Here is a 24,209-nt window from a genome sequence, read left to right as displayed (position 1 = left end):
CACTGCAATGGCCTCTTCAGGTTTTAAAAAGTGTGAGTCATGCCGCGAAGCTATGCCGGCCTCCGATGGGCATAGCGAATGCATCCGCTGCCTGGGGGAATCACACGTTACCCAGAAGTGTTCTCACTGTGCTAAGCTCACAGCCAGGGCCAGGAAGGACAGAGAGATGAGACTTAAAATGCTCTTTGTTCAATAAGGCCCTCCAGCCGGACTTGCCAGAGAAGCCTCATCCAGAAGGGCCCTCTGGGTTGCATAAGAGGAAGGCAGCTTCTCTGACCCCCCTCGGTGCAGAAACGGAGGAAACTCTCCCCGGCTCGATCCTTGCCGGCGGGTTCAGCGAGCAGGACGAGTGGCACACATAGCCCCCAGCCGCATACTCAAGCAAGCGGCAGCGCGGCAGCGCACGTGGCAAAGGCTGAGCCTCCGGTTACACAACAGCCAGCACGTGCGGCGCCCAGAGCATCAACGAGGCAAGCGCCGGACCTGGCAGTACCGCCGCAGGCGGCACCGGCCCCCGCAGCACCAACGGTGCAGGGGCACGAGGCACGGAGCCTGCAGGCGCTGGAGGAAGCTACCCGCGTGGCACCGCAGCTGATTGTGCGGAGTGCGGCGCCGACAGCGGGGCTGAGATCCCCGGCACGGGAGGGGGCGGTGCCAGCCCCGCAGGGGAGGGGCAAGGCGAAATCAAAAACCCGGCACCGCAGCCCATCTCCGGACAGGGCTGCGCTGCTGTTAGCACCAAGCCCGCCCCCTGTGATACACATGCCGCACCGAAGGCCTGTGTCTCCTCCAGTTTATCCAGAACCTCCTTCTCCGTTCCTCCAACCAATGTCACCATGGCTTGGGCCACCTTCACCATTTCTGGGAGTGGATCCCCTGGAGTACTATCACAAGCCAGTTTCACCTCTATCTGTGTTGTCGTGGAGGTCTCGCTCTCCCAGACATCGGGGGTACACACTCTGTGGGTGGTCCAGGTCTCCATCCCCGGACCCTTGCCCATGCTGCTATGGTCGTCCTCATCATGCTGGACACAGACACTGCAGGCCTACATCCAGGGGCAGGTCCCCCCCGGCCGCTCAATACCCCCGTGGACACTCTCGATCGGGGACGGAATCACAGCTGTCTCAGGGGGAGTTAGTTTTAGAACCCCAAGACTTTCCTTCACAATCCTCCAGGGAGCAGGTGTATCATCGACCACAGGAGCCTGAGGGTTCGAGGGAGGTTTACCCCAGTGGTTCCTCCTCATCCTCCCCAGATGAGGCCATGGCCCCCGGCGATGTCTCCCCCCCGGATGACCTTAAACAATTTCAGGAGCTATTTAAAAGGGTAGCTTTCACGCAAGACATTCAAACGGCAGAGGGGCAGGAGAAACATCACAAACTCCTGAAAAATTTGAGACCCCCGGCTCCATCCAGAATTGCTATTCTGCTGGATGAAGCCATTATGGAGTCAGCCACTACCATATGGCAGACTCCGGCCTCTATTCCGCCTACGAACAAGAGAGCAGATAAGAAGTACTTCGTCCCGGCAAAGAGCATGGAGTTCCTCTTTAGTCACCCACAACCAAATTCTTTGGTGGTCGAATCGTCCCAGCAGAGGTCAAAGGCTTCTCAGTACAAGCTGGGGGGGATCGGACAAAGATGCTAAGAAGCTAGAGCTGTTTGGCAGGAAGGTATATTCCTCTTCTACCCTGCTATTGAGAATGGCAAATTATGCGGCACACCTAGCAAACCATAATTTTGATAATTACTCCAGACTTACTCCCCTCATGGATTCACTTCCAGAAGACAAAAAGGTGGTGTTAAAGGCGATTGTTCAAGAGGGCTACGCAGCATCGCGGACGGGAGTCCAGATTGCCCTGGACGTGGCGGACACAGCGGCACGTTCAACGGCTACAGCAGTGGTCATGCGTAGAGAATCCTGGCTCCAGACATCTGGTATCCCTAGGGACCTACAGGCGAAGATCGTGGACCTTCCCTTTGATACACAAAAGCTGTTTGCAGACTCAACTGACTCGGTCCTCCACTCCAGTAAGGACTCAAGAGCTACACTTAGAACCTTGAGCATTTATACTCCCCCGTACAGGAAGAAAAATTTTATCCTCAGCAAAGACGCTACGCTTACCAACCACAGCGTGCTCAATGTCAACGGGGCTACGACCAAGGGCGCCATCAACAGCAACAGTACAGAACTCCCAGGTGACGTTCTCAATAAAGCCGTACGCCCTCGGGACAGGCCCAAAGGCAACAAGTTTGACGGGTATGTTGGGGGCTGCACTATCAATACCATCGCTCAATGCCACTCTCATTTCATGTTCCATCATCGCCTCAGGCCGTTCTACTCCCAATGGCAAAAGATCACCACAGACAAATGGGTGCTGGAGATCATAGCCACAGGTTACACAATCCCCTTCCAGTCGCTCCCACCAACTAAGCCTCCCACCAGGCCTCACCTCAGGGACGCTGCCTACGAGGCGAGGCTCAAGCAGGAGGTGGATCACCTTATGTTCATAGGGGCGGTGGAAAGAGTGCCGGAAGAATTCCAGGGGAAAGGTTTTTATTCACGCTACTTCCTAACAGAGAAGAAAACAGGAGGCTGGAGGCCCTTAGATCTTCGGGGCCTCAACCGTTACTTGCGCAAGCAATGTTTCAGATGATCACAGTTGCCTCGATACTCACGGCACTGGACGATGGAGACTGGTTTGCAGCCCTCGACTTACAAGATGTTTACTTTCGTATAATAATCCACCCGGCACACAGACGCTTCCTCCGCTTCACGGTCGGCAAGGAGCACTTCCAGTACAGGGTTCTTCTGTTTGGCCTCTCCTCAGCCCCCAGAGTCTTTACCAAAACCCTGGCAGTGGTGTCAGCCTACCTGCACAGACAGGGGGTGTTTATTTTCCTATATCTGGACAACTGCCTGCTGAAAGGGGCCTCGAAGGCAGAGGTCTTACGCATGATATGCATCACAGCGGACACGTTTTCTTCGCTGGGCCTAGTTATCAACCTCGCAAAGTCAAAGACCGAACACACACAAGATATAGAGTTCATAGGGGTACGCATAAACTCAATCACAGCAAGGGTGTACCTACCCGATGCCCGCTTCCGCGCCATCAGTTCGCTGGTGCAAGTCATCACATACAGCCTCACGGTGCCGGTCTTAACATGCTTACAGCTGCTGGGCCACATGGCGGCAGCGACGTTTGTGGTACAGAATGCCAGGTTACACATGCGAACCCTGCAGCATTGGCTGGTGAGCGTTTAGAAACCAGCATCCCACACTGTCCACAGGGTGGTGTCGCCCACGACGGTGGTGTCGCCCACGACAGAGGTGTGCAGATCCCTGGCGTGGTAGGAAAACCCCAAGAATCTGCTAGTGGGGGTGCCCTTTCACCAACCACAAATTTCTATTTTTCTTACTACTGATGCCTCCCACATAGGATGGGGAGCGCACATCGACGACAAGGTGACACAAGGGCTATGGTCCCCTGCGGAACAGACACTGCACATAAATATACTGGAGCTCACAGCCGTGTTCAACGCCTGCAAACATTTTCGAGATTACCTACATGGCAAAGTAGTCGGGATCAATACTGACAATACCTCCACTATGTTTTACATCAATCGACAAGGAGGAGCACGATCCCATGCCTTATGTGCGGAAGCAGTCCTATTGTGGAACTGGTGCATTGCCAAGAACATAACGTTGAAAACCTCGTACTTGCCGGCCGCTCACAACGTGAAAGCAGATCAGCTGAGCAGGCGCTTCGCACTCACGCACAAATGGCAGATCCGCTCCGATCTGCTACGGTGCATTTTTCGTACATGGGGGTTTCCCCAGATCGATCTGTTTGCCACCCAGTACAACAAGAAGTGTCCCCAGTACTGCTCCAGGGCAGGAGTGGGGCGGGGGTCTCTGGGGGATGCATTCATGATTTCATGGAGGGGCCCCCTACTTTACGCGTTTCCCCCCACAGCGCTTATCCACAAGGTTCTGCAGAAAGCCAGAAGGGAGAGAGCTCACATGACACTCATAGTCCCAACTTGGGATCGGCAGCAATGGTTTCCCTTGCTTCTGCGCATGTCGGACAGCCCACCGCTTCCTCTACCGGTGGCGCCGGACTTACTCACGCAGACTCAGGGGTCCATAGTGCACCTGCACCCTCAGGGTCTGCGTCTACAAGCATGGCTAATCCATGGCTCAGCTCCTAAGAGAGCATGTGTACGGAGGGAGTACAACAAGTCCTGGAATGTAGCTGAAGGACCTCCACCAGGAGGACTTACAAGCAGAAATGGACTCGATTTACAGCCTGGTGTTCCGCCAAGCAGTTAGCTCCCCTTGATGTTCCTATACCTGTAATACTAGAATACTTATTGGACCTCAAAAGAGCGGGCTTTCTCTATCCTCGCTAAAGGTCCACCTCGCCGCTATATCAGCCTTTCGGCATACAGAGGAAGGGCCCACTGTATTTGCCCATCCTATCGTTACAAGGTTCTTGAAGGGGCTGGTAAACCTGAACCCTCCTCAGAAACCGCTTCCACCATCATGGACTTTGGACTTGGTACTCAGCACGCTATCAGGTCCACCTTTCAAACCATAAGCCACAGTTCCCCTATGTCTCCTTACGATAAAAACAACCTTCCTCCTTGCAATTACGTCAGCCCGTAGGGTGAGTGAGCTCGCAGCAGTGATGGCAATGCCGCCCTGCACAGTATTCTCAAAGGAGGCGGTAACCTTAAGGCTGCACCCAGCCTTTCTTCCAAAAGTTTCTTCGGAGTTCCATCTTAACGAACCATAGTTTTACCCTCGTTTTACCCGAAGCCTCACAGCTCCAGCAAGGAGGCACGCCTGCATCTCCTGGACATGAGGAGGGCGTTGGCCTTCTACATAGACAGAACTAAGTCCTTCCGGAAAACGGACAGGCTTCTAGTCTCTGTCACTCCCAGGTCAAAAGGAGAAGGTCTCTCTTCACAGAGAATCTCAAAGCACATTGTGTCCTGTATAAAAATGTGCTACGAGGTTCGAAAGACTCCTTTGCTGGCCCCGCCCAGGGCTCACTCCACCAGGGCGGTGGCGTCGTCAACAGCCTTCTTCAAGGGCATCGCGTTAAAAGACATCTGTAGAGCGGCGACCTGGTCATCCTACGACACCTTTGCCAAGCATTATGCCCTACATCAGGTATTCGAAGAGGATACCCGTCTGTCGACAGCAGTCCTCTCGGGGGCAAGCTGCACATAAACCGATTACCCACCTCCTTACTTGGGTTACTGCTGGGTAGTCACCTATTGTGGAGCACCCACGGGGACCACTCGAAGAAGAAAGAGAAGTTACTCACCTGTAGTAACGATGGTTCTTCGAGATGTGTCCCTGTGGGTGCTCCACCACCCGCCCATCCTCCCCGCTTCGGATCTCTGTTTAGTGTTTTTCAGGAGCATTTGAGGCGGTTGGTGAAGGAGCTGGCGGGGACCGGATCGTGCACGTGGCCAGGGGCGCGTGGGGGAGCAGCGTGCACCGGCGCATGCACGATCCAGGAGAAACTGCTGGAAGATTTCTGATCTGCGGCGCCGAGCGAGCCCGACACCTATTGTGGAGCACCCACGGGGACACATCTCGAAGAACCATCGTTACTACAGGCGAGTAACTTCTCTTTACTACACAAGTGAGTAACTTCTTTTTCTTCTTCGAGTGGTCCCTGTGGGTGCTCCACATTAGGTGACTACCCAGCAGCGACCCCCAGAAAAATGGAGGTGGGTACCGGATTGATGTGCAGCTTGCCCTTGAAAGGACTGCTCTCGATAAACATGTATCCTTTTCCAACACCCAGTGAATCACATAGTGTCTGGCAAAGGTGTAATAGGATGACCATGTCGCCACTCTGCAAATGTCCTTTAGTCCGACTCCTTTAAAGAAGGCTGTTGACATCGCCATTGCTCTCGTGGGGTGAGTCCTGGGCGGAACTAGCAGAGGGGTCTTACGGAGCTCACAGCACATTTTTATGCAGGATACGATGTTATTTTAAATTCTTTGTGATGATAGCCCTTCCCCTTTCTATCTGGGTGCAAGAGACACCAGGAGCCAATCCGTCTTTCAGAAGAGTTTAGTTCTGTCTGGCTGTGTCTACACATGCCCCAAACTTCGAAATGGCCATGCAAATGGCCATTTCGAAGTTTACTAATGAAGCGCTGAAATGCATATTCAGCGCTTCATTAGCATGCGGGCGGCAGCGGCGCTTCAAAATTGATGAGCCTTGCCGCCGTGCGGCGCGTCCAGACGGGGCTCCTTTTCGAAAGGACGCCAACTTCTTCGAAGTCCCCTTATTCCCATGAGCTCATGGGAATAAGGGGACTTCGAAGTAGGCGGGGCCCTTTCGAAAAGGAGCCCCGTCTGAACGCGCCGCGCGGCGGCAAGGCTCGTCAATTTCGAAGCGCCGCTGCCGCCCGCATGCTAATGAAGCGCTGAATATGCATTTCAGCGCTTCATTAGTAAACTTCGAAATGGCCATTTGCATGGCCATTTCGAAGTTTGGGGCACATGTAGACATAGCCTCTGTGTAAAAGGCTAGTGCCCTTTTTACATCGAGTGAATGCAGCCGCACTTCCCTACTCGAGGTGTGCAGTCTTGGATAGAAGGATAGTAGAATTGTTGGCTCATTAATGTGAAACTCTGAGATCTTTGGAAGGAATGTTGGGTGTAGATGCAGAACCACCGCTTCCTTGAAGAAAGTTGTATTGGGTGGTGTTGCCATTATCACCACAAGTTCGCTCACCCTGCAAGCCGATGTAATCGTGAGAAGAAAGGTCGTTTTCATGGTAAGTAGTCGGAGGGAGATGGTGGCCAGTGGTTCGAAGGGTGGTCTAGACAGTGCGTCAAGGACCAGATCTAAGTTCCAAGGAGGCGATAACGGTTTCCATGGGAGGTATAAGTTCACAAGGCCCTTCAGAAATCATGCCATAATGGGATGGGCAAATACAGTTGTCCCATCCACCGTATGTCAAAATGCCGATATAGCTGCAAGGTGGACTTTTAGTGATGATAAAATGAGTCTAGCCCTGTTTTAGGTCCAGTAAGTACTCCAAAATTGTGGGAACCGAGACCTCTAGGGGAGTTAATTGTTTGGACAGACACCAGGATGTAAAACGTTTCCACTTGTATGCATAAGTTTTCCTGGTAGAGGCCTGTTGACTGCATTCCAGGACCTCTTTTACTCCTTCTGAGCATATTTTCTCAAGGGCACTGAGCCAGGGATTAGCCATGCTTTGAGGCGAAGCATTCGAGGGTTAGGGTGTCTTATGGTCCCTTGGTTTTGTGTGAGGAGGTCCGGGGTGATCAGGAGGGGGAGTGGTGGGCAGCATGACATGCATAGCAGCAGAGGGAACCAGTGCTGTCGGTCCCACGTTGGGGCTGTAACTATTTTTCCCTCCTTGCCTTTTCCAGGAACTTGTGGATAAATATTGTGGGAGGGAATGCATACAGCAAGGGGCCTCTCCATGAGAGCAGGAAGGTATCCCCCAGTGAGTCCTGTCCAATGCCCAATGTGGAGCAATATTGAGGGCATTTCTTGTTGATGTAGGTGTCAAACAAGCCGACCAGAGGGAACCCCTATATATCGAATACACTGTGGAGCAGATCGGAGTGGATCTTCCATTCGTGCGTGAGAGCAAAGTGCCTGCTCAGCTGATCTGCCCTTGCATTTTGGACACCAGGTAAGTAGGAGGCTTTTAAAATTATGTTGTTTGCAATGCACCAATTTCACAGTGGGACCGCTTCTGCACATAATGTGCAGGATATGGCTCCACCTTGGCGAATGATATAATACAGTGCCAAAATGATGTCGGTATTGACCCCGACTACCTTGTTCCACAGGTATTTGTGGAAGTGCCTGTACGCATTGAACACTGCCCGTAGCTCCAGTACATTTATGTGCATTGCCATCTCTGTGAGGGACCATAGCCCTTGTGTTGATTTGCTTTCCATGTGCGCCCCCCCCCCCCCCCGATCCTATGTGGGAGGTATCTGTTGTGAGAAAAAAAAGTGATTTGCAGTTGGTGAAAGGGCACCCCGATAGCAAATTCTTGGGGTCTGCCCACCATGCCAGAGACTTTTGCACCTCCACTGGGTGCGATACCTTTTTGTGAGTGGCATGTATCGTTGGCCTGTACACAGTTGCCAACAAGGAGAGACATGCTGTTCGCAGACGATGCTGCTGTAGTGTCACACAGAAGACCAGCTTCAAAAACTGCTGGATCAGTTCTCCAAAGCGTGCAAGGACTTTGGGCTTACCATCAGCCTAAAGAAGACAAACGTACTCGGTGAGGATGTTGCTGAATCCCCATCAATCAGCATTGACAACTATACGTTAGAGGTCGTCCACGAGTTCATTTACTTCAGGTCCACCATCGCTGACACCCTGTCGTTGGACACTGAGATAAATAGGAGGATCGGAAAAGCAGCCACAACTCTGTCCAGACTCAGCAAGAGAGTGTGGAATAACAACAAGCTGTACACTCACACCAAAATGCAAGTCTACAGAGCCTGCATCCTCAGCTCCCTCCTTTATGGCAGTGAGACTTGGACCCTGTATGCCTGCCAGGAAAAGAGGCTGAACGTCCTCCACTTGCGCTGCCTCAGGCGCATCCTTGGAATATCATGGAAGGACAGAGTGACCAACACCGCCGTCCTCGAGCAAGCTGGAATCCCAACCATGCACACCCTCCTCAGGCAGGGTCGACTCCGCTGGCTTGGCCACGTCCACAGGATGAACGATGGAAGGATTCCAAAGGACATCCTGTATGGTGAGCTAGCCTCTGGCAAAAGACCTCCCGGATGCCCCCAGTTGCGCTACAAAGATGTCTGCAAGAGAGACCTCAGAGAGGTAGACATCGAGCTGGACAACTGGGAAGAGCTAGCAGACGACCGCAGCAGATGGAGGCAGGGGTTACACAAGGGCCTTCAGAAGGGCAAGATGAAGATCAGACAGCTAGCAGAGGAGAAGCGAGCGCACAGAAAGCACAGTAAGGACTTGCCAGACACCCACTACATCTGCAAGAGATGCAGCAAGGACTGTCCCTCTCGTGTGGGTCTTCATAGTCACAATAGACGCTGTAAATGAAGTCCTCAATTGAAACTTTAAACGGTGCAATCCATAGTCTATGCAGACTGAAGAATGCCGACTACTACTAGTTACCAACCAGTGCTGAAGGCACCGAATATGTAGTCTGGCGTTCTGCATCACAAACACGGTGGTGGCCATGTGTCCCAGTAGCTGCAAGCTGGTTAGGACTGGTACTGTGGGGCTGTACATCAGCACCTACACCAAGGACCGGATGGCATGAAAATGTGCGGTGGGCAGATGTAATGGAGTCTAGGCGTGCGCCTATGAATTCTATGTCTTGTGTGGGCTCCATCATTGATTTTTGGAAGTTGATGACTGGGCGCAGCAAGAGACAAGTCTTTGTGGTAATGGCTGTCATGTGCAGAACATATGCCCATGAGACACTCTTCAGTAGGCAATCGTCCAGATACGAAAAGTTGAATACATCCTGTCAATGCAGGTAAGTTAACACTACAGAGAATGTCTTCGTAAAGACCCTGGGTGCTGAAGAAAAGCCAAAGGGGAGGACTCTGTACTTAAAGTGCCCCGTGCCCACGGTGAAGCGGAGAAAGCGCCTGTGTGCCAGATGGATCGTTATATGAAAATACACATCTTGTAAGTCGAGGGCTGCGAACCAGTCCCCATCGTCCAGTGCCATGACTATGGAAGTGATTGTGATCATCTTGAAATGCTGTTTGCAGAGACAGCGATTGAGAGCCCATCGGTCCGGGACTGATCTCCAGCCTCCTGTTTTCTTCTCTGTGAGAAAATATCGGGAGTAAAAACCTCTCCCTTGAAACTCATCCGGAACTCTTTCCACCACCCCTCTGGATATGAGGTGGTGCACCTCCTGCTTTAACATCATCTCGCAAGGGGGTCCCTGAGGAGCGACTGGGTAGGGGGTTTTGGTGGGGGCATGGAATGCAACGGGATGGTGTACCCCATGGCAACAATTTCCAATACCCATTTGTCTGCAGTGATACTTTCCCATTGACGGTAGAATGGTCTGAGTCGGTGGCGGAATATGTTGTGGACGGCACTGAAGGATACTCGTGGTGTCGCAGTCCTCGACACAGCAGTCAAACTTACTGCCTAGGAGTCTATGCTGCTGATGTACAGCCTTTGCTGTTGTTGGTGGTGGTCGTGGCGCCCTTGATCGTAGCCTTGCTGGTATTGTGGGCACTGGGATTGGTAGGTGTAACGTCTTTGAATCCTAGAATCATAGAACAATAGAGCTGGAAGAGACCTAAAAAAGCCAGCGAGTCCAGCCCCCTGCTCTAAGCAGGACCTAACCCATCAGATCAGCCCCGCCAGGGCTTTGCTGAGGCGAGACTCAAACTTTTCCAGAGATGGAGACTCTACTTCTTCCCTGGGTAGACCATTCCAATGCTTCACCGCCCTCCTAGTGAAAAAGATTTTCCTAATGTTCAACCTGGACCTTTCCATCCACAACTTGAGACCATTGTCCCGTGTTCTGCCATCCGTGACCACTGTGAACAGCCTCTCTCCAGCCTCTTTGCAGCCCTCCTTCAGTAAGTTGAAGGCTGTTACCAAGGCCCCCCTCAGTCTTCTCTTCTGCAGACTAAACAGTCCCAATTCCCTCAACCTTTCTTCATAAGTGATATGCTCCAGCCCCCTAGTTATTTTGGTCGCCCTCTGCTGGACCCTCTCCAGTGTATCCACATCCTTCCTATAATTGGGGGCCCAGAACTGGACACAGTACTCCAGATGCGGTCTCACCAAAGCCGAATAAAGAGGAATAATCCTTTTCTGGATCTACTGGCAATGCTCCTCTTGATGCAACCTAATATTCCATTAGCTTTCTTGGCTACAACACACTGTTGACTCATGTCCAGCTTCTCGTCCGCTCCAACTCCCAGGTCCTTTTCTGCAAAACTACTACCGAGCCAGTCGGACCCCAGCCTGTAACAACGGTGTGGGTAGAATCTTTTCCTCCTGTAAGGAGGGGTGTACCTTCCCAGCGTTCTGAGCGTAGTTCTCGAGTCCTTGCTGGAGTGGAGGACCAAGTCTGTGGAGTCGGCAAACTGATTTTCTCTGTCGAATGGGAGGTCTACAATTTTTGTTTGCACATCCTTGGAGATGCTGGATATTTGGAGCCACAGCTCTCTCTGCATCACCACTGTGGTGGCTGTAGATCGTGCTGCTGTGTCCACCACGTCTAAGGCAATTCAGACACCTGTACGCAAGGCTGCGTAGCCTTCCTGGACTATTGTCTTCAAGACCAGTTTCTTATCGTCTGGAAGGAAGTCCATGAGTGAGGTAAGTCTTGTATAGTTGTCGAAATTGTGATTAGATAAACGCGTGGCATAGTTGGCCATGCGCAACAGTAGGGTGGAGGAAGAATATACCTTCCATCCAAATAAGTCCAGTTTCTTTGCGTCCCTGTCGGACCCTGTGGATTTGTACTGTGGTGTCTTTGATCTGTGCTGAGAGGACTCCACCATGAGGGAGGTCGGTTGGGGGTGGTTGAACAAGAACTCCATCCCCCTGGATGGGACCAAAGTACTTTTTGTCCACCCACTTGTTGGTAGGTGGAATAGAGGCTGGGGTCTGCTAGATGTTTGTGGCAGCCTCCATAATGGCTTCATCTAGCAGGATGGCAATTTTTGATGATGTAGGAGGTCTTAGGTTTTTGAGGAGCTTGTGTTGCTTTTCCTGCACCTCCACGATCTGTATGTCTTGGGACTGTGCTACCCTTTTAAAGAGCTCTTGGAATTGCTTGAGATCGTCTGGGGGAGATATATCTCCTGGAAGGACTGTTTCATTTGGGGAGGACGAGGAGGCCCTGTGCCTCACTCCCAGCCCTGTGCCTCACTTATCCTGCTCACAGGTAGTACCAGCAAGGATTGAGTAGGGGATATTTTCTTTTTCTTATGCACCAAGGAGGTCAGAGAGGTTGCCTTCCACATATGCGGCCCTGAGGGCCCTTCCCCTTGGGGTGTCTCCGATGGCTCAGGCTGAAGAGCCTTGTCAAATAAAATCATTTTCAGCTTCATTTTCCTGTCCTTTCTTGCTCTGGCCATCAGCTTAGAGCAGTGAGGATATTTTTGTGGGACAGGGGTCTCTCCCAGACAGCAAATACACTTGCTATGGCTGTCGGAGGCAGGCATAGCTTCCCGGCACAAGTCGCATTTCTTGGACTCCAGCGGAGACATCTCCTTCTCAGAAGTACTTAACAACTTGTAACTTTAACAAGGTACTTAACAGCTACTAAAAACAGATAAAGTTCAACAGTCTGTAGAGATAAGCAGGCCACAGAGGCAGCTGCCCCTTCTCTCTCTCTCTCCCCCCTCCCCTTTTTTTTTGAACTATACACAGAAGAGAACTTTAAACAGTTTGTAGGAGAACGAATTTAACAAGAAAAAACTGAGAATGGCACTAATAACATATTTATCTGTCTTAGGCATTGGAGCCGAAGCAAATTCCATCTGCAGCCACTGGCGGTTGAGAGGAACTGGCATGGACCAGATCGCGCACGTGACCAAAAGCGTGCGAAGGACCGGCGCACACTGGCGCATGCACGACCTGACGAGATACAGCTTGAAAATCTCCGATCTGTGGCGCCGGGGTGAGCCTGACACCTGATGTGGAGCACCCATGGGGACAACTCGAAGAAGAACTTAATATTATCCAGAATGTTATCTAACTAGTCTGGCTTTATTGACTGACCTGGAAGTATAAGAAACCACTCTAACTAACTGTTCTGTAACTTCAAAAAGACAATACCTAGAGAGAGGTATTTGATTTAGAGGTTATCAGTAAACCTAAGATTTGACATCTCTTGTCATTTTGTCCATCTCTGATATTTTAGTCAGTGGTTAGACCCTTCATGGGGATGTACAGACGTTTGAGACAATCCTGGCTTTGAGAGCTTACACTGTAAATTGTCAAGAGACAGGATGTGATAGAAGAAATACATTTTACAGACAAGGAATTGGGGCATGAAGACATGAGATGACTCTACCAAGATCCATAAGAAATCAGTGGCAGAGCTGGGAATTGACCTGAGATTTTGAATCCAATGCCTCAGCCAGTTTCCTGCTTTATAAGAGCAGAGTCAGCTTTACAGAGAAACTGAAATGTTTGGTAGCTGGGTTCCAAAGTAGTCTAGTTTTTGTATTGCTTTACACAGAGAAACAATACTTTAAAGTATCAGCAATGTCCCCCAGGAATCTTAGTTCCAGCAAGAAGATGGTGGTTTGCAGGTTTTGAAGGAAAGCCAACAGTGACTTTTCTCTGGTGACATAATATAGAAAAAGGCTACGCCTACAGTAGCATTCCTTTTTCGAAAGAGGCATGCAAATGGAGAAATGAAAAATGCAAATGAGGTGCAAAATTACATCTGGTACTTCATTTGCATATTATTTCAAAAGAAGAAAAGCATTGTAGACACAGCTCTTTCAAAAGCAATCCCCATCTTTGAAAGAACCCTTCTTCCATTAAAAAAAAATAGACTGCTTGTGTACACATAGCCAAAGTGTTTACAATATTAATAGATAATCGTGAAAGAATAGTGTTTGAGTGCTTGCTCAACAAGGGGTGGCTTCCTGGTCTCGGGGTATGCTTCTCATTTTGGGTGAGAGGGCCTGAGTTCAAGTCCCACACAAGCCCTTTTTCTGCTTCCATATCACGACGCTTGGTGGCCTGGCTTTGGGGAGGGATAGCTCAGTGGTTAGAGAATTGTCCTTCTAAACCTGGGGCTGTGAGCTCAGTTGTTGAGGGGCCCTTTCAAGGGCCCAGGGCAGGTTTGATTTTTATTTTTTTGTCTGCTTTAGTCAGGGGGCTGGACTCAATAACCTCAGGGTCCTTTCCAGCCCTAGGGTTCTACAACATCTGTCCAAGTTAGGGGGGTGCACACCACATGCACAACTGACAAAGTTTTACCCTAGCTGCTGCCCATCAAATCAGCTATGGAAGCTTGTGAAGAGGCACCGGTATGGAACCCTATATATAACTGCTGATCCAACTGCCCTTCAGTTCCTTCTTACCGCCTGTGTAGGCTGTGGGTTCTGTGGCTGATTACTTGTTGCCATGCCACGTTTCCCTAGATCTTTACTGTGTAAATAGTTGCAAATAGTTCTCTTAGGCCTGGTCTACACTAGGGAACAAAGTTGATCCCAGATACACAATTCTAGCTACACCATTAGCATAGCTAGAACAACATATTAGAATTGACTTTCTGCCCTAGTCTAGATCGGGGCTCTTCGAGCTTGTGCCGACGTCCCTTACTACTAGGGATGATGGCCAAGTCCAGAGAGATCGATTTTTGCCACGTCTTCACACGCGGCAAAATCAAACTCTGGAAAATTGATCGCGGCACGTCAACTGCCTGGTAAGTATAGACATACCCTCAGCCTAGCTATCCTTTAGAAAGGGATATGTAGTCAGCAGGTGGAGAAGGGTCTTCTGTGTCTCCATGTGTCCCTTTGGGGATTGGGGCATAAAAATGTCCCAGGCCTTCAGGCAGTGCAGCTTCTGCTTGAAGTCTATGCCAAGGGGTGAGCTCCCATGACTCTTGCCTTCCTTGCTTGGGGGAGACTCCTCAGGCTGAACTTCCAAGGTGGACTACCTGCACCTCCAGTTTACAGCCCTCAGCTTTGGGCTTTCCATGACCCCCAGAGTGCTTACCAAATGTATGGCAGTGGGGGGCGAGGGGGGTGGGGGGCTTCCTTCAATGCAGCTGCTTTCAGGTTTACCCATACCTGGGTAATTGGTTCCTCCAGGGCTGCTCATTCCATCAGGTGGAGGCCCAGGTGGCTTTCACCAGAGAAACTCTGGACATGACGAAGCACGTACATAATCTGGCAAAGTCCTCATTAATCCTGACTCAACACATAGAGTTCATCGGAGTGGTGCTTAACACCACCAAGGTAAGGCCATTCCTTTCTGATCATCACTTCCAGGCTCTCATCCAGCTGCTATGCTCCCTGTCTGAGTTTCCTTTCACCATAGTCAGGATGTGGGACTTCCACCTCCTGGGTCACATGGCAGCATGCACATACATGGTCCCATTTGCCAGGCTGCGCCTTTGCCTTCTCCAGGCATGGTTTGCATCAGTGTATCATTTCAGCTGGGATAGCATGGACGTGGTCATCACGGTGCTGTGGCATGTCTTCCACACACTTCACTGGTGGCTAGATCCCCAAAACATGCTGGTCAGCATCCTCTTTCACACACTTCAACCTGCCATGTCTCTGGTAACAGATGGGCCCGCTCCAGCTCAAAGTGGCCACATCTGGGACAACTCACCACTCAGACAATGTGCTCTATGGAGGAGTTAGCTCTTCACATCAACATATGTGAGCTTTGGGCTATTCACCTCACCTGTCTCACTTTCTTCCCTCATCTCTTTGGCCGCTATGTCAAAATCCAAATCGACAACACCATGGCCATCTGCCATTGGGGAATGCACACTTCCCCACTCTACTCGGAAGCATTGTGCCTATGGGAACTGTGCTTAGCCCCCTCCATCCACCTGAAGGCCTCATTTCCCAGAGGTTCCAGAACCAGTTGGCAGATGACCTGATCTACTGGTTCTTTGCTCACAAGTGGTCACTTCCTGTGGAAGTCCTCCACTCTGCTTTCCAAATGTGGGGCATACCACAGTTGGACCTCTTCATGTCTCAGAGCAACCGCAAGTGTCCTCAATTTTTGCTCTTTCTGTTGCCTCTGTCCTGATTCCTTAGCATACTCATTCCTGATACCGTGGAATTAAGGGTTGCTCTATGCCCCCCACCCCTTTTTCTTCCTATGCATAAGGTGCTCCTCAAGAGTCACAGCAATCAAGCAGATGTTATCCTGATAGCCCCAGCTTGGGTTTGTCAGCACTGGTAGTGTTTCTGCCCACTTGGAATCTCTTGCTTCTGGACCTCATCACGCAGGACCATATCTGTTTCTGCCCCTTGAACCTTCACCTCATGGCATGGCTGCTTCATGGTTAAACCCTGTTGAACAGTCATGCTTGGAACAAGTGTGACGCATCCTCCTCAGCAGCCACAAGCTGTTCATGTGGCACTCAACTTGGCTAAGTGGACATACTTCCCTTGCTGGTGTCATGCTGACACACTTCCCTTGCTGGTGTCATCAGCATGACCTTTGTCTACCTCTGTCCTATAGGTGTTAGATTACCTTGTTTCCCTGAAGCACCAGGGCCTTGCATCTTTGTCCCTCAAGGTCCACGTGGCAGCCACCCTGGAAATGATGGGCACTCTGTTTGTGTGAAAACCGTGGTGGGACCTTTCTCAAGGGCATGGACTACCTTCACCCACCTGTCCACCAGCCGGTTGCAGTCTGAGACCTTAGCCTGGTTCTCCATGTGCTTAGGGGCCCCTCTTTGAACCTTTGGCTGTGTGTTCCTTCCTTTACCTCTCCTGAAAAATGGCCTTCCTTGTAGCTATCACCTTTGGCAGAAGGGTGTTGTGATGGGGTTCAGGGGTCCCCCTGCACTGCACCCCATCCGCTGGCAGGAGTGACTCTCACTCAGCAGGTACAACAAGAGGTTTATTAGGCAACGGATGCCCAGTTTCTCACAGAAGCCTCAGTACAGCAGTCAGAGACAGTCCTTCCAAGGGGTGTCCCTCTGGGATGTAGCTTCCCCCTCCCCAGGCTGGCTGCCTTCCAGCTCCCTCTCCACCTAGCCTCTAACTGCTGCCTCCGATTCAAAAACCAGCTCGGCTCCTCCCTCCTTTTTGTTCAGGGCTGACGTGTTACCTGCCAGCCTAGGTTGTAGCCCCAGGGTCATTCTCAGCCACTGGGAGCTGCTCTGCTTATCTCTCACATCCAGCCTGAGTCTCACACCGGCACTCCCCCCACTCCATCGCATCTCTCCCCCCTTCCAGACCGAACTGAGCGGGGTCACTTAGCCAGTGACCTGGGCAAGTTCAGGGCCCTCCCTGCGTGACAGGGCATCGGCTATGGTGGTGTTGTTCCCCTTCACATGGACCACCTCCATGTCATAGTCCTGCAGGAGCAGACTCCACCGCAGGAGCTTGGCGTTGGCCCATTTCATGTGATGCAGCCAGGTCAGGGGTGAGTGATCGGTGTACACGGTGAAACGCCATCCAACCAGGTACAGCTGCAGCTTCCCCAGCTCCCACACCATGGCCAGACATTCCTTCTCTATGGCTGCGTAGTTCTGCTCCCGGGGCAGCAGCTTCTTGCTCAGGTACACAGTGGGGTGTTTGTCCCCCTTGTCATTTACCTGCATTAGCACAGCCCCCAGCCCCACGTCTGAGGCATGGGTGAACACCAGGAAGGGTTTGTTGAAGTCTGGATTTGCCAGCACTGGGGCCCTGACCACAGCCTCCTTCAGCGCGCAGAGGGACTCTTGGCACTGCTCGGTCCAGACCACCTTGTCAGGCTTTCCCTTTTTACATAGCTCCATGAGGGGGGCTGCGATGGAGCTAAAGTGGGGCACAAACCTCTGGTAGTACCCCGCCATCCCAATGAAGGCCTGGACCTGCTTCTTAGTCTGGGGTGTGGGCCAATCTCTGACAGCCTCCACTTTAGCTGGCTCTGGCTTTAAGCAGCCGCTGCCCACCTTGTGGCCCAGGTAGGTCACCTCAGCCGTTCCCACCTTGCACTTCCCTGCCTTGATAGTCAGCCCGGCCTTCTGAAGTTGGTCCAGCACCCGCTTGACCTGGGACACATGGTCCTCCCACGTCTGGCTGAAGATGCAAATGTCGTCCATGTAAGCCAGGGCAAAGCTCTCCATCCCTTTCAGTAGCTGGTCCACCAGACGCTGGAAGGTAGCAGGTGCCCCTTTGAGGCCGAAGGGCAGGACCAGGAACTCGTAGAGCCCCACAGGGGTGATGAAAGCCGACTTGAGCCGGGCATCTTCGTCTAATGGCACTTGCCAGTACCCCTTGGTGAGGTCTATGGTGGTGAGGTAACGGGCTCCCCCCAGCTTGTCTAAAAGGTCATCAGGTCTGGGCATGGGGTAGGCATCCGATAGAGTGATGGCTTTAAGCTTGCGATAGCCCACACAAAACTGAACAGACCCATCTTTTTTAGGGACTAACACCACGGGAGAGGCCCAGGGGCTGGAGGAGGGTTGGATCACCCCCAGAGCCAGCATGTCTTCAACCTCCCGCTCTATGTCCTGAGCCGTCTTTCCTGTGGATCTGAATGGCACACACTTGATAGGGGCGTGGGTGCCTGTCTCTATTCAGTGGACAGCTAGGTCAGTGCGTCTGGGTCTGTCAGAAAACAGCTGTTGGTGTGAATGGAGCACCTCCTTGATCTCTGTCTGCTGGGCAGGGGTCAGCTGATCTGAGAGGGGAATAGATTCCAGCAAGGAGCCGGCTCCAGTCCCTGTGAGCAAATCCACCAAGGGATCATCCCCCTGCCCCTCCCAGTGTCTGCACACGGCCAGCACCAAGTTCTCCCTGTCCCAGTAAGGTTTCATCATGTTCACATGATAGACCTGGTGGCTGTGGGCCTGGTTTGACAGTTCCACCACATAATTCACGTCATTCAGCTGTTTGCCGACCTTGAAGGGCCCATCCCAGGCCACTTGCAGCTTGTTCCACCGCACAGGTACAAGAACCATCACTTGATCCCTGGTGGCATAGGCTCGGACCCGGGCGTTACGGTCGTACCAGACCTTTTGCTTCCTTTGGGCCCTGGAGAGGTTCTCCCTGGCCAGGCCCATGAGCTTGGTGGGTTTTCCCCAGAAGGTCAGTACATACTGTACCACTGACTCCCCTTCAGGAGAGGCCGTGCCCTCCCACTCTTCTCTGAGCAAGTCCAAGGGTCCCCGTACCCTCCTTCTGTACAGCAGCTCAAATGGGGAGAACCCCGTGGATTCCTGGCGCACCTCCCTGTATGCAAACAGCAGGTGGGGTAAGTACTTGTCCCAGTCATGGGGGTATTGATTCATGAAGGTTCTCAGCATCTGCTTTAGAGTCCCATTGAACCTCTCCACCAGCCCATTGGTCTGCGGGTGATAGGCTGTGGCCCAGGTGTGCCGGACCCCACACTTGTCCCACAAGCTTTGCAGCAGGGCCGACATGAAGTTGGACCCCTGATCTGTGAGGACCTCCTTGGGGAACCCCACTCTGCTGAAAATGGACAGCAGTGCATCCGCCACGGTGTCAGTGTCGACAGAGGTCAAGGCCACTGCTTCTGGGTATCGCGTGGCAAAATCTACCACCACCAAAATATATTTCTTCCCCAGACGCGTTGCCTTCCTGAAGAGCTGTGTCCGTAGCTACTTTCTGGAAAGGCTCCTCTATGATGGGCAGTGGCCTCAGGGCAGCTTTCCCCTTGTCTCGGGTCTTCCCCACCCTCTGGCAGGGATCGTAGGACAGGCAATGTTGACGGACCGCTGCAAAGATCCCTGGCCAAAAAAAGTTCTGTAACAACCTTTCCCTGGTGCAGTGGATCCCTTGGTGTCCTGCGAGCAGGACATCATGGGCTAGGTGCAGCAACCTGCGCCGGTACTTTTGGGGAACCACCAGTTGCCTCTGGACCTTCCATGGCTCCGCTTTGCATCTGGGAACCCATTCCCGGTACAGGAATCCCTTTTCCCACAGGAATCTCTCCCTGCAGCCCTCCCTAAGCTGTGGAGCTGGGCTGAGATGGGCCACTTCCCTCTGCTTCTGCAAGGAGGGGTCTCTCTGCTGCTCTGCCTGGAACTCTTCGGCTGGGGCAGGGGCGGAAGCTACTTCCCCATCCCTGCCTGGCTCCAGCACCCCTGGTCTGTGAGATCTGGTTTATGGGGGCCCCCTTTCTCTCAGGGTTGGCCCGTGGCTTTGGCTGGGCCTGTACCCCAGAATCTGGGGAACGCACCCCTCGTTTTCTTTGGCTACGGGTCAGGACCAGGGCACGAGGGCATTCACCTGGCCAGTTCTCCAGGTCACCCCCCCCATCAGTACATCCGCCGGCAAATGGCTGTGCACGCCCACCTCCGTGGGGCCTTCCTTGTTCCCCCATTTCAGGTGCACCCTCGCCATGGGCACCTTGAAAGGGGTCCCGTCAATTCCTGTTACCGTCAGATGGGAATTGGGTATCATGCAGCCCAGTGCCACCACCCCAGGTCGGGCCAGCGTCATGTCAGCAGCTGTGTCCCAGAACCCTGTGACCTTTTTCCCGTCTACCTCGAGGTGTGTGAGACACTTGCTCTGCAGAGGCAGTGCCGCCCCCACTCTGTAAACTGACCTCTGAGCATTTGGTCCCCCTGAGGAGCTGGTCTGTGGGGCGGACTCAGCCCAATCCGAGTGCCCACTGTCAGCACCACCCGCCTTGGCCACCAGCCCCTCTGGCTTCTGGGACTCCACCCAGTTGACTCCATGACCACCCGGCCTGCTCAACCTGTCTGGGAGCTTGGGGCACTGGGCTGCTCTATGCCCCTTTCGCTCACAGCGATAACAGCCTGGGTCTTGTTGTGTCCCTCGGGCCAGCTGCTCCATCCAGGCTCTGCTTGGCTCTCTGGGGGGTGGGTGGATGGCCCCTCTTTCCTGGGCTTGCCCAAGAGGTGGTCCCCTCTGTCGTATGGTCAGGAACCGGTCTCTCTGAGATTCTCGGTCTCTCTGGGACTCCCTCTCCCTCCGGGACTCCCTCTCTTTGTGGGGCTCACTTTCAAACATGGCCCGGCTGTTTGTGAAGTCATCTGCCAGTTTCCGTGCATTGAGTGAATCCCCAGGCCTCCGGTCCACGAGCCACACCCTCAGGTCAGGTGAGCACATCTCATAGAATCGTTCCAGGACCGCCAGCTTGATCAGGTCCTCTGCGGACTGGACTCCCATCCCGAACACCCACTTCCGGTAGTATTGCCTCAGGCGGGAGGTCGTATCTACATAGGTTTCCTCTGGCCTCTTCTGCGCTTCCTGGAACTTCTTCTTGTACATCTCCAGAGTCAGCCCGAACTTATGCAGCAGGGCCTGTTTGACCCGTTCATAGTCCCCAGGCTGCAGCCCCTCCAGCTGGCTGAGCACCGCTGCGGCCTTCTGGCCCAGCAAGGGGGGGAGGTGCCGGAGCCACTCAGCTGGGGGAACCTCGTGCAACTCACAGGCTCACTCAAAGGCGGTAAGGAACTCGTCCAAGTCCCCTGGGTCCTGACACTGGGCCAGCATGCGCGTCTCCAAATGACTGGCCACCCCGAGCCGTCTGGCCCTCTCCCTGCTTACCGCAGCTGGGGCCTCTTGGCGTCTCACCTCCACCATGGCCCACTCATGCTCCCACTCTTGCTCTCTCTCCTCCCGCTCTCTCTCTTGTAGCTGGCGCTCGTGCTCACGCTCTCTCTCCCGTTCCTGGCGCTCGTACTCACGCTCTCTTTCCCGTTCCTGGCGCTCCAGTTCCTTTAATCTCACCTCAAGCTCCAGCCATCGCAGCTCTGTGGCAGGGGACTCTGCCCGCGATGGACTCCCGCTAGCTGAGCGCGACCTGGTGGGCACCGTGTGTGTCTGACGGCATCGAGCCCCCGCTCCTGTCGGAGAATCCGAAACGCTTCCTGAGGGTCACTGGCCACTTCCTGCCGGGACAGGCTCTGGCCCCCTGGATCGGTCATTCTCTTCCAGCTGGGCAATCAGCTGGGCCTTGGTCGCCTTCCCCATGGTCAGGCCCCTCTCTCTGCACAGCCCCGCTAGCTCTGCCTTCAGGAGTCAGGTATAATCCATCTCCCCACCGTCTCCCGGGGTATCCACTCACCAGCAGCAGCTGCAGGAATTGCTCTGTTCCACCTCTGGCTCTTGTGAAGCTCCTTCCTTCTCTTGCGCTCAGTCGGCCACTGCTGGGAGCTCATCTGTGGGTGCAGTGCATCCCACTCCTGATACCAGTGTGATGGGGTTCAGTGGTCCCCCTGCACTGCACCCTGTCCACTGGCAGGAGTGACTCTCACTCAGCAGGTACAACAGGAGGTTTATTAGGCAACAGATGCCCAGTTTCTCACAGAAGCCTCAGTACAGCAGTCAGAGACAGTCCTTCCAACCCATCCTGGGGAGAAGAGCCCGAGGGGTGCCCCTCTGGGGTGTAGCTTCCCCCTCCCCAGGCTGGCTGCCTTCCAGCTCCCTCTCCACCTAGCCTCTAACTGCCGCCTCCGATTCAAAAACCTGCTCGGCTCCTCCCTCCTCTTTGTTCAGGGCTGAGGTGTTACCTGCCAGCCTAGGTTGTAGCCCCAGGGTCATTCTCAGCCACTGGGAGCTGCTCTGCTTGTCTCTCAGATCCAGCCTGAGTCTCACACCGGCACTCCCCGCACTCCATCACAGATGTCTGGGCTCCAGGCCCTCATGTCTGAGTCCCTAACCCCGTACACAGTGTTCTGTAAGGACAAGGTTCAACTCTGCCATCATCTAACTTTCCTTGCAAAAGTAGTCTCCAGTTCACATACTGGCCAGGACATTTTCCTTCCTGTATTCTATCCTAAACCTTACAGCTCCCTGTGGGAGAAGCTACTGCATTCTTGATGTGAGTCAGGCACTTGCATTCTACCTCAAAAGGACTAAGCCTTTCCACAAAACCTTGCAGCTCTTTGTGGCTATTGCTGATTGTATGAAAAGACTCGTCATTTTGTTGCAATGCATCTCTTCCTGGATCACATCTTGTATATGAATGTGCTTTGAGCTCACTAAGGTTACTTGTCCACTTATTATGGTGCATTCTACATTGTGCTCAGGCCTCTTCAACTGCCTTCCTGGCTCATGTGCCTCTCCAGGAAATCTGTTAAGATGTGACTTGGTCTCTGTACATAATTTTATGTCACCCTATGCTATTGCACAAACAAGGACACGGCTTTTGGGGCTGCTGTCCTTGAGTCAGCACTTGAAGAAGAGAAAAGTTACTGTAGTAACTGTTCTGTGAGATGTGTTGCTCATATCTTTTTGATGCCCACTGTAGTAAGACAAGGGCATGAAACATAAGCCCACATACCAGAAGCCTCCTATGAGGCCTAAGCCACAATGGTGTGCTAATGCTAAACTGTCACAACAGACAGGCTTTGCTAACAAAATGTGGCACACACAAGGTTAATGGTATAAAACACTAAAAAGTACTAGTCACAGACTGGGAGCACATTCCAGAGGTGCAACAGAGTACCTCGTGAAGAAACAGGGGTGAATAAAGCATCCCCCAAGCAACATAAGTTACACCAATGTAAAAGCTTGTGCACACAGCATTATGTTGGTGAGAGACCTTCTCACACTGACATAGTTTCTGCCACTTGTGAAGATGGTTTATTATGACAGTGGGAGAAGAGCTTTCTCCTGTTGGCACACATCTTCACTACATGCACTGCAGAAGCAATAATTTCAAATGTGAATCATGTTGATTTTTTTTTGGAGTTATGAAAATATTTCCCAGAAGCTCAGGGCTGTCTTCCTTGCCTGTTTCATTCATAGGTGGTACTCTCCCCAATCTTCCTTATATTTCCTGTAATTATTAAATCTACTTAAAATCCTCTTGCATTAGCTTTTGATTACAGGGGCTGTCTTCCTATATGTTTGTACACCGTGCATCATAATGAGGCCCCAGTATTTGTCATTCAACCTTCAGCTATCTTTAGTAAGTTTATTTGCTTCTTCCCTTCTACCCATTTTTCTGACATTTTCTTACTGAGTTACTGTTGTAATTAATATAAATTCAAGAATGTACCCTCAAACACAAGATTCAGACTGTTAGGCTGCATCTACACTAGCAAGTTCTTTCAAAAAAACTGCACTTTTCTCAAAAGAACAATGAACTCTTTTGATCTGAAATCAAAAGAACAAAGCACTTTTTCTGGCAGCCCTCTTCCTCTCCCAGATGAGTGGTCTTTTTTCTGAAAGATCCTTTCAGAAAAAAAAATAGTGGACATCCCAGGGGCTCTTTTTTCAAGGGAGCAGCCCTCATGTCACTGGACTTTTTGATCCCCAGACCATTCCTTTGAAAGAGTGGGGGCTGTGTGGACACTCTCACAGTGGATCGATCTTTCAATCTGCTTTTCTGTGTGTGGACGCAATCTTTCAAATGAAGATTTTTCAGAAGAGATCTTCCAGAAGAGCTTCTTTTGAAAGATCACTGTAGTGGAGACGTAGCCTTAGAGAATTAAGTAGAGTTCACCCATTGGTTGCTTAAGTATTCTTAAATTCTTAACTATTAAACATTCAGACATTTCCTGGCTGCG

The 24,209-nt window shown here is 52.1% G+C and overlaps 2 protein-coding genes across 6 annotated transcripts in view; one reads left to right on the top strand and one right to left on the bottom strand.

Moving 5' to 3' along the window:
- FAM171B (family with sequence similarity 171 member B) overlaps positions 1-12,882 on the top strand; it is a 119,831-nt gene extending 106,949 nt beyond the window's left edge. For 2 of the 5 annotated variants that reach the window (XM_075001646.1, XM_075001641.1), the window contains exon 9: positions 12,516-12,882. In XM_075001646.1, the coding sequence (XP_074857747.1) occupies positions 12,516-12,697 (182 nt within the window). In that variant the 3' untranslated portion in view covers positions 12,698-12,882. Of the gene's footprint in view, positions 1-7,570; positions 7,704-12,515 lie in introns of all 5 variants that reach the window. The other 3 variants (XM_075001645.1, XM_075001643.1, XM_075001644.1) reach the window with 3 other exon arrangements.
- Positions 1-24,209, bottom strand: part of ZSWIM2 (zinc finger SWIM-type containing 2) — a 60,518-nt gene that overhangs the window by 635 nt on the left and 35,674 nt on the right.

This window comes from Carettochelys insculpta, chromosome 8 (genome assembly GCF_033958435.1).
Source record: "Carettochelys insculpta isolate YL-2023 chromosome 8, ASM3395843v1, whole genome shotgun sequence".
NCBI lineage: Eukaryota > Metazoa > Chordata > Testudines > Carettochelyidae > Carettochelys > Carettochelys insculpta.
The sequence above is the reverse complement of the archived record's forward strand: the minus strand, read 5'-3'. Positions and strand labels throughout refer to the sequence as shown.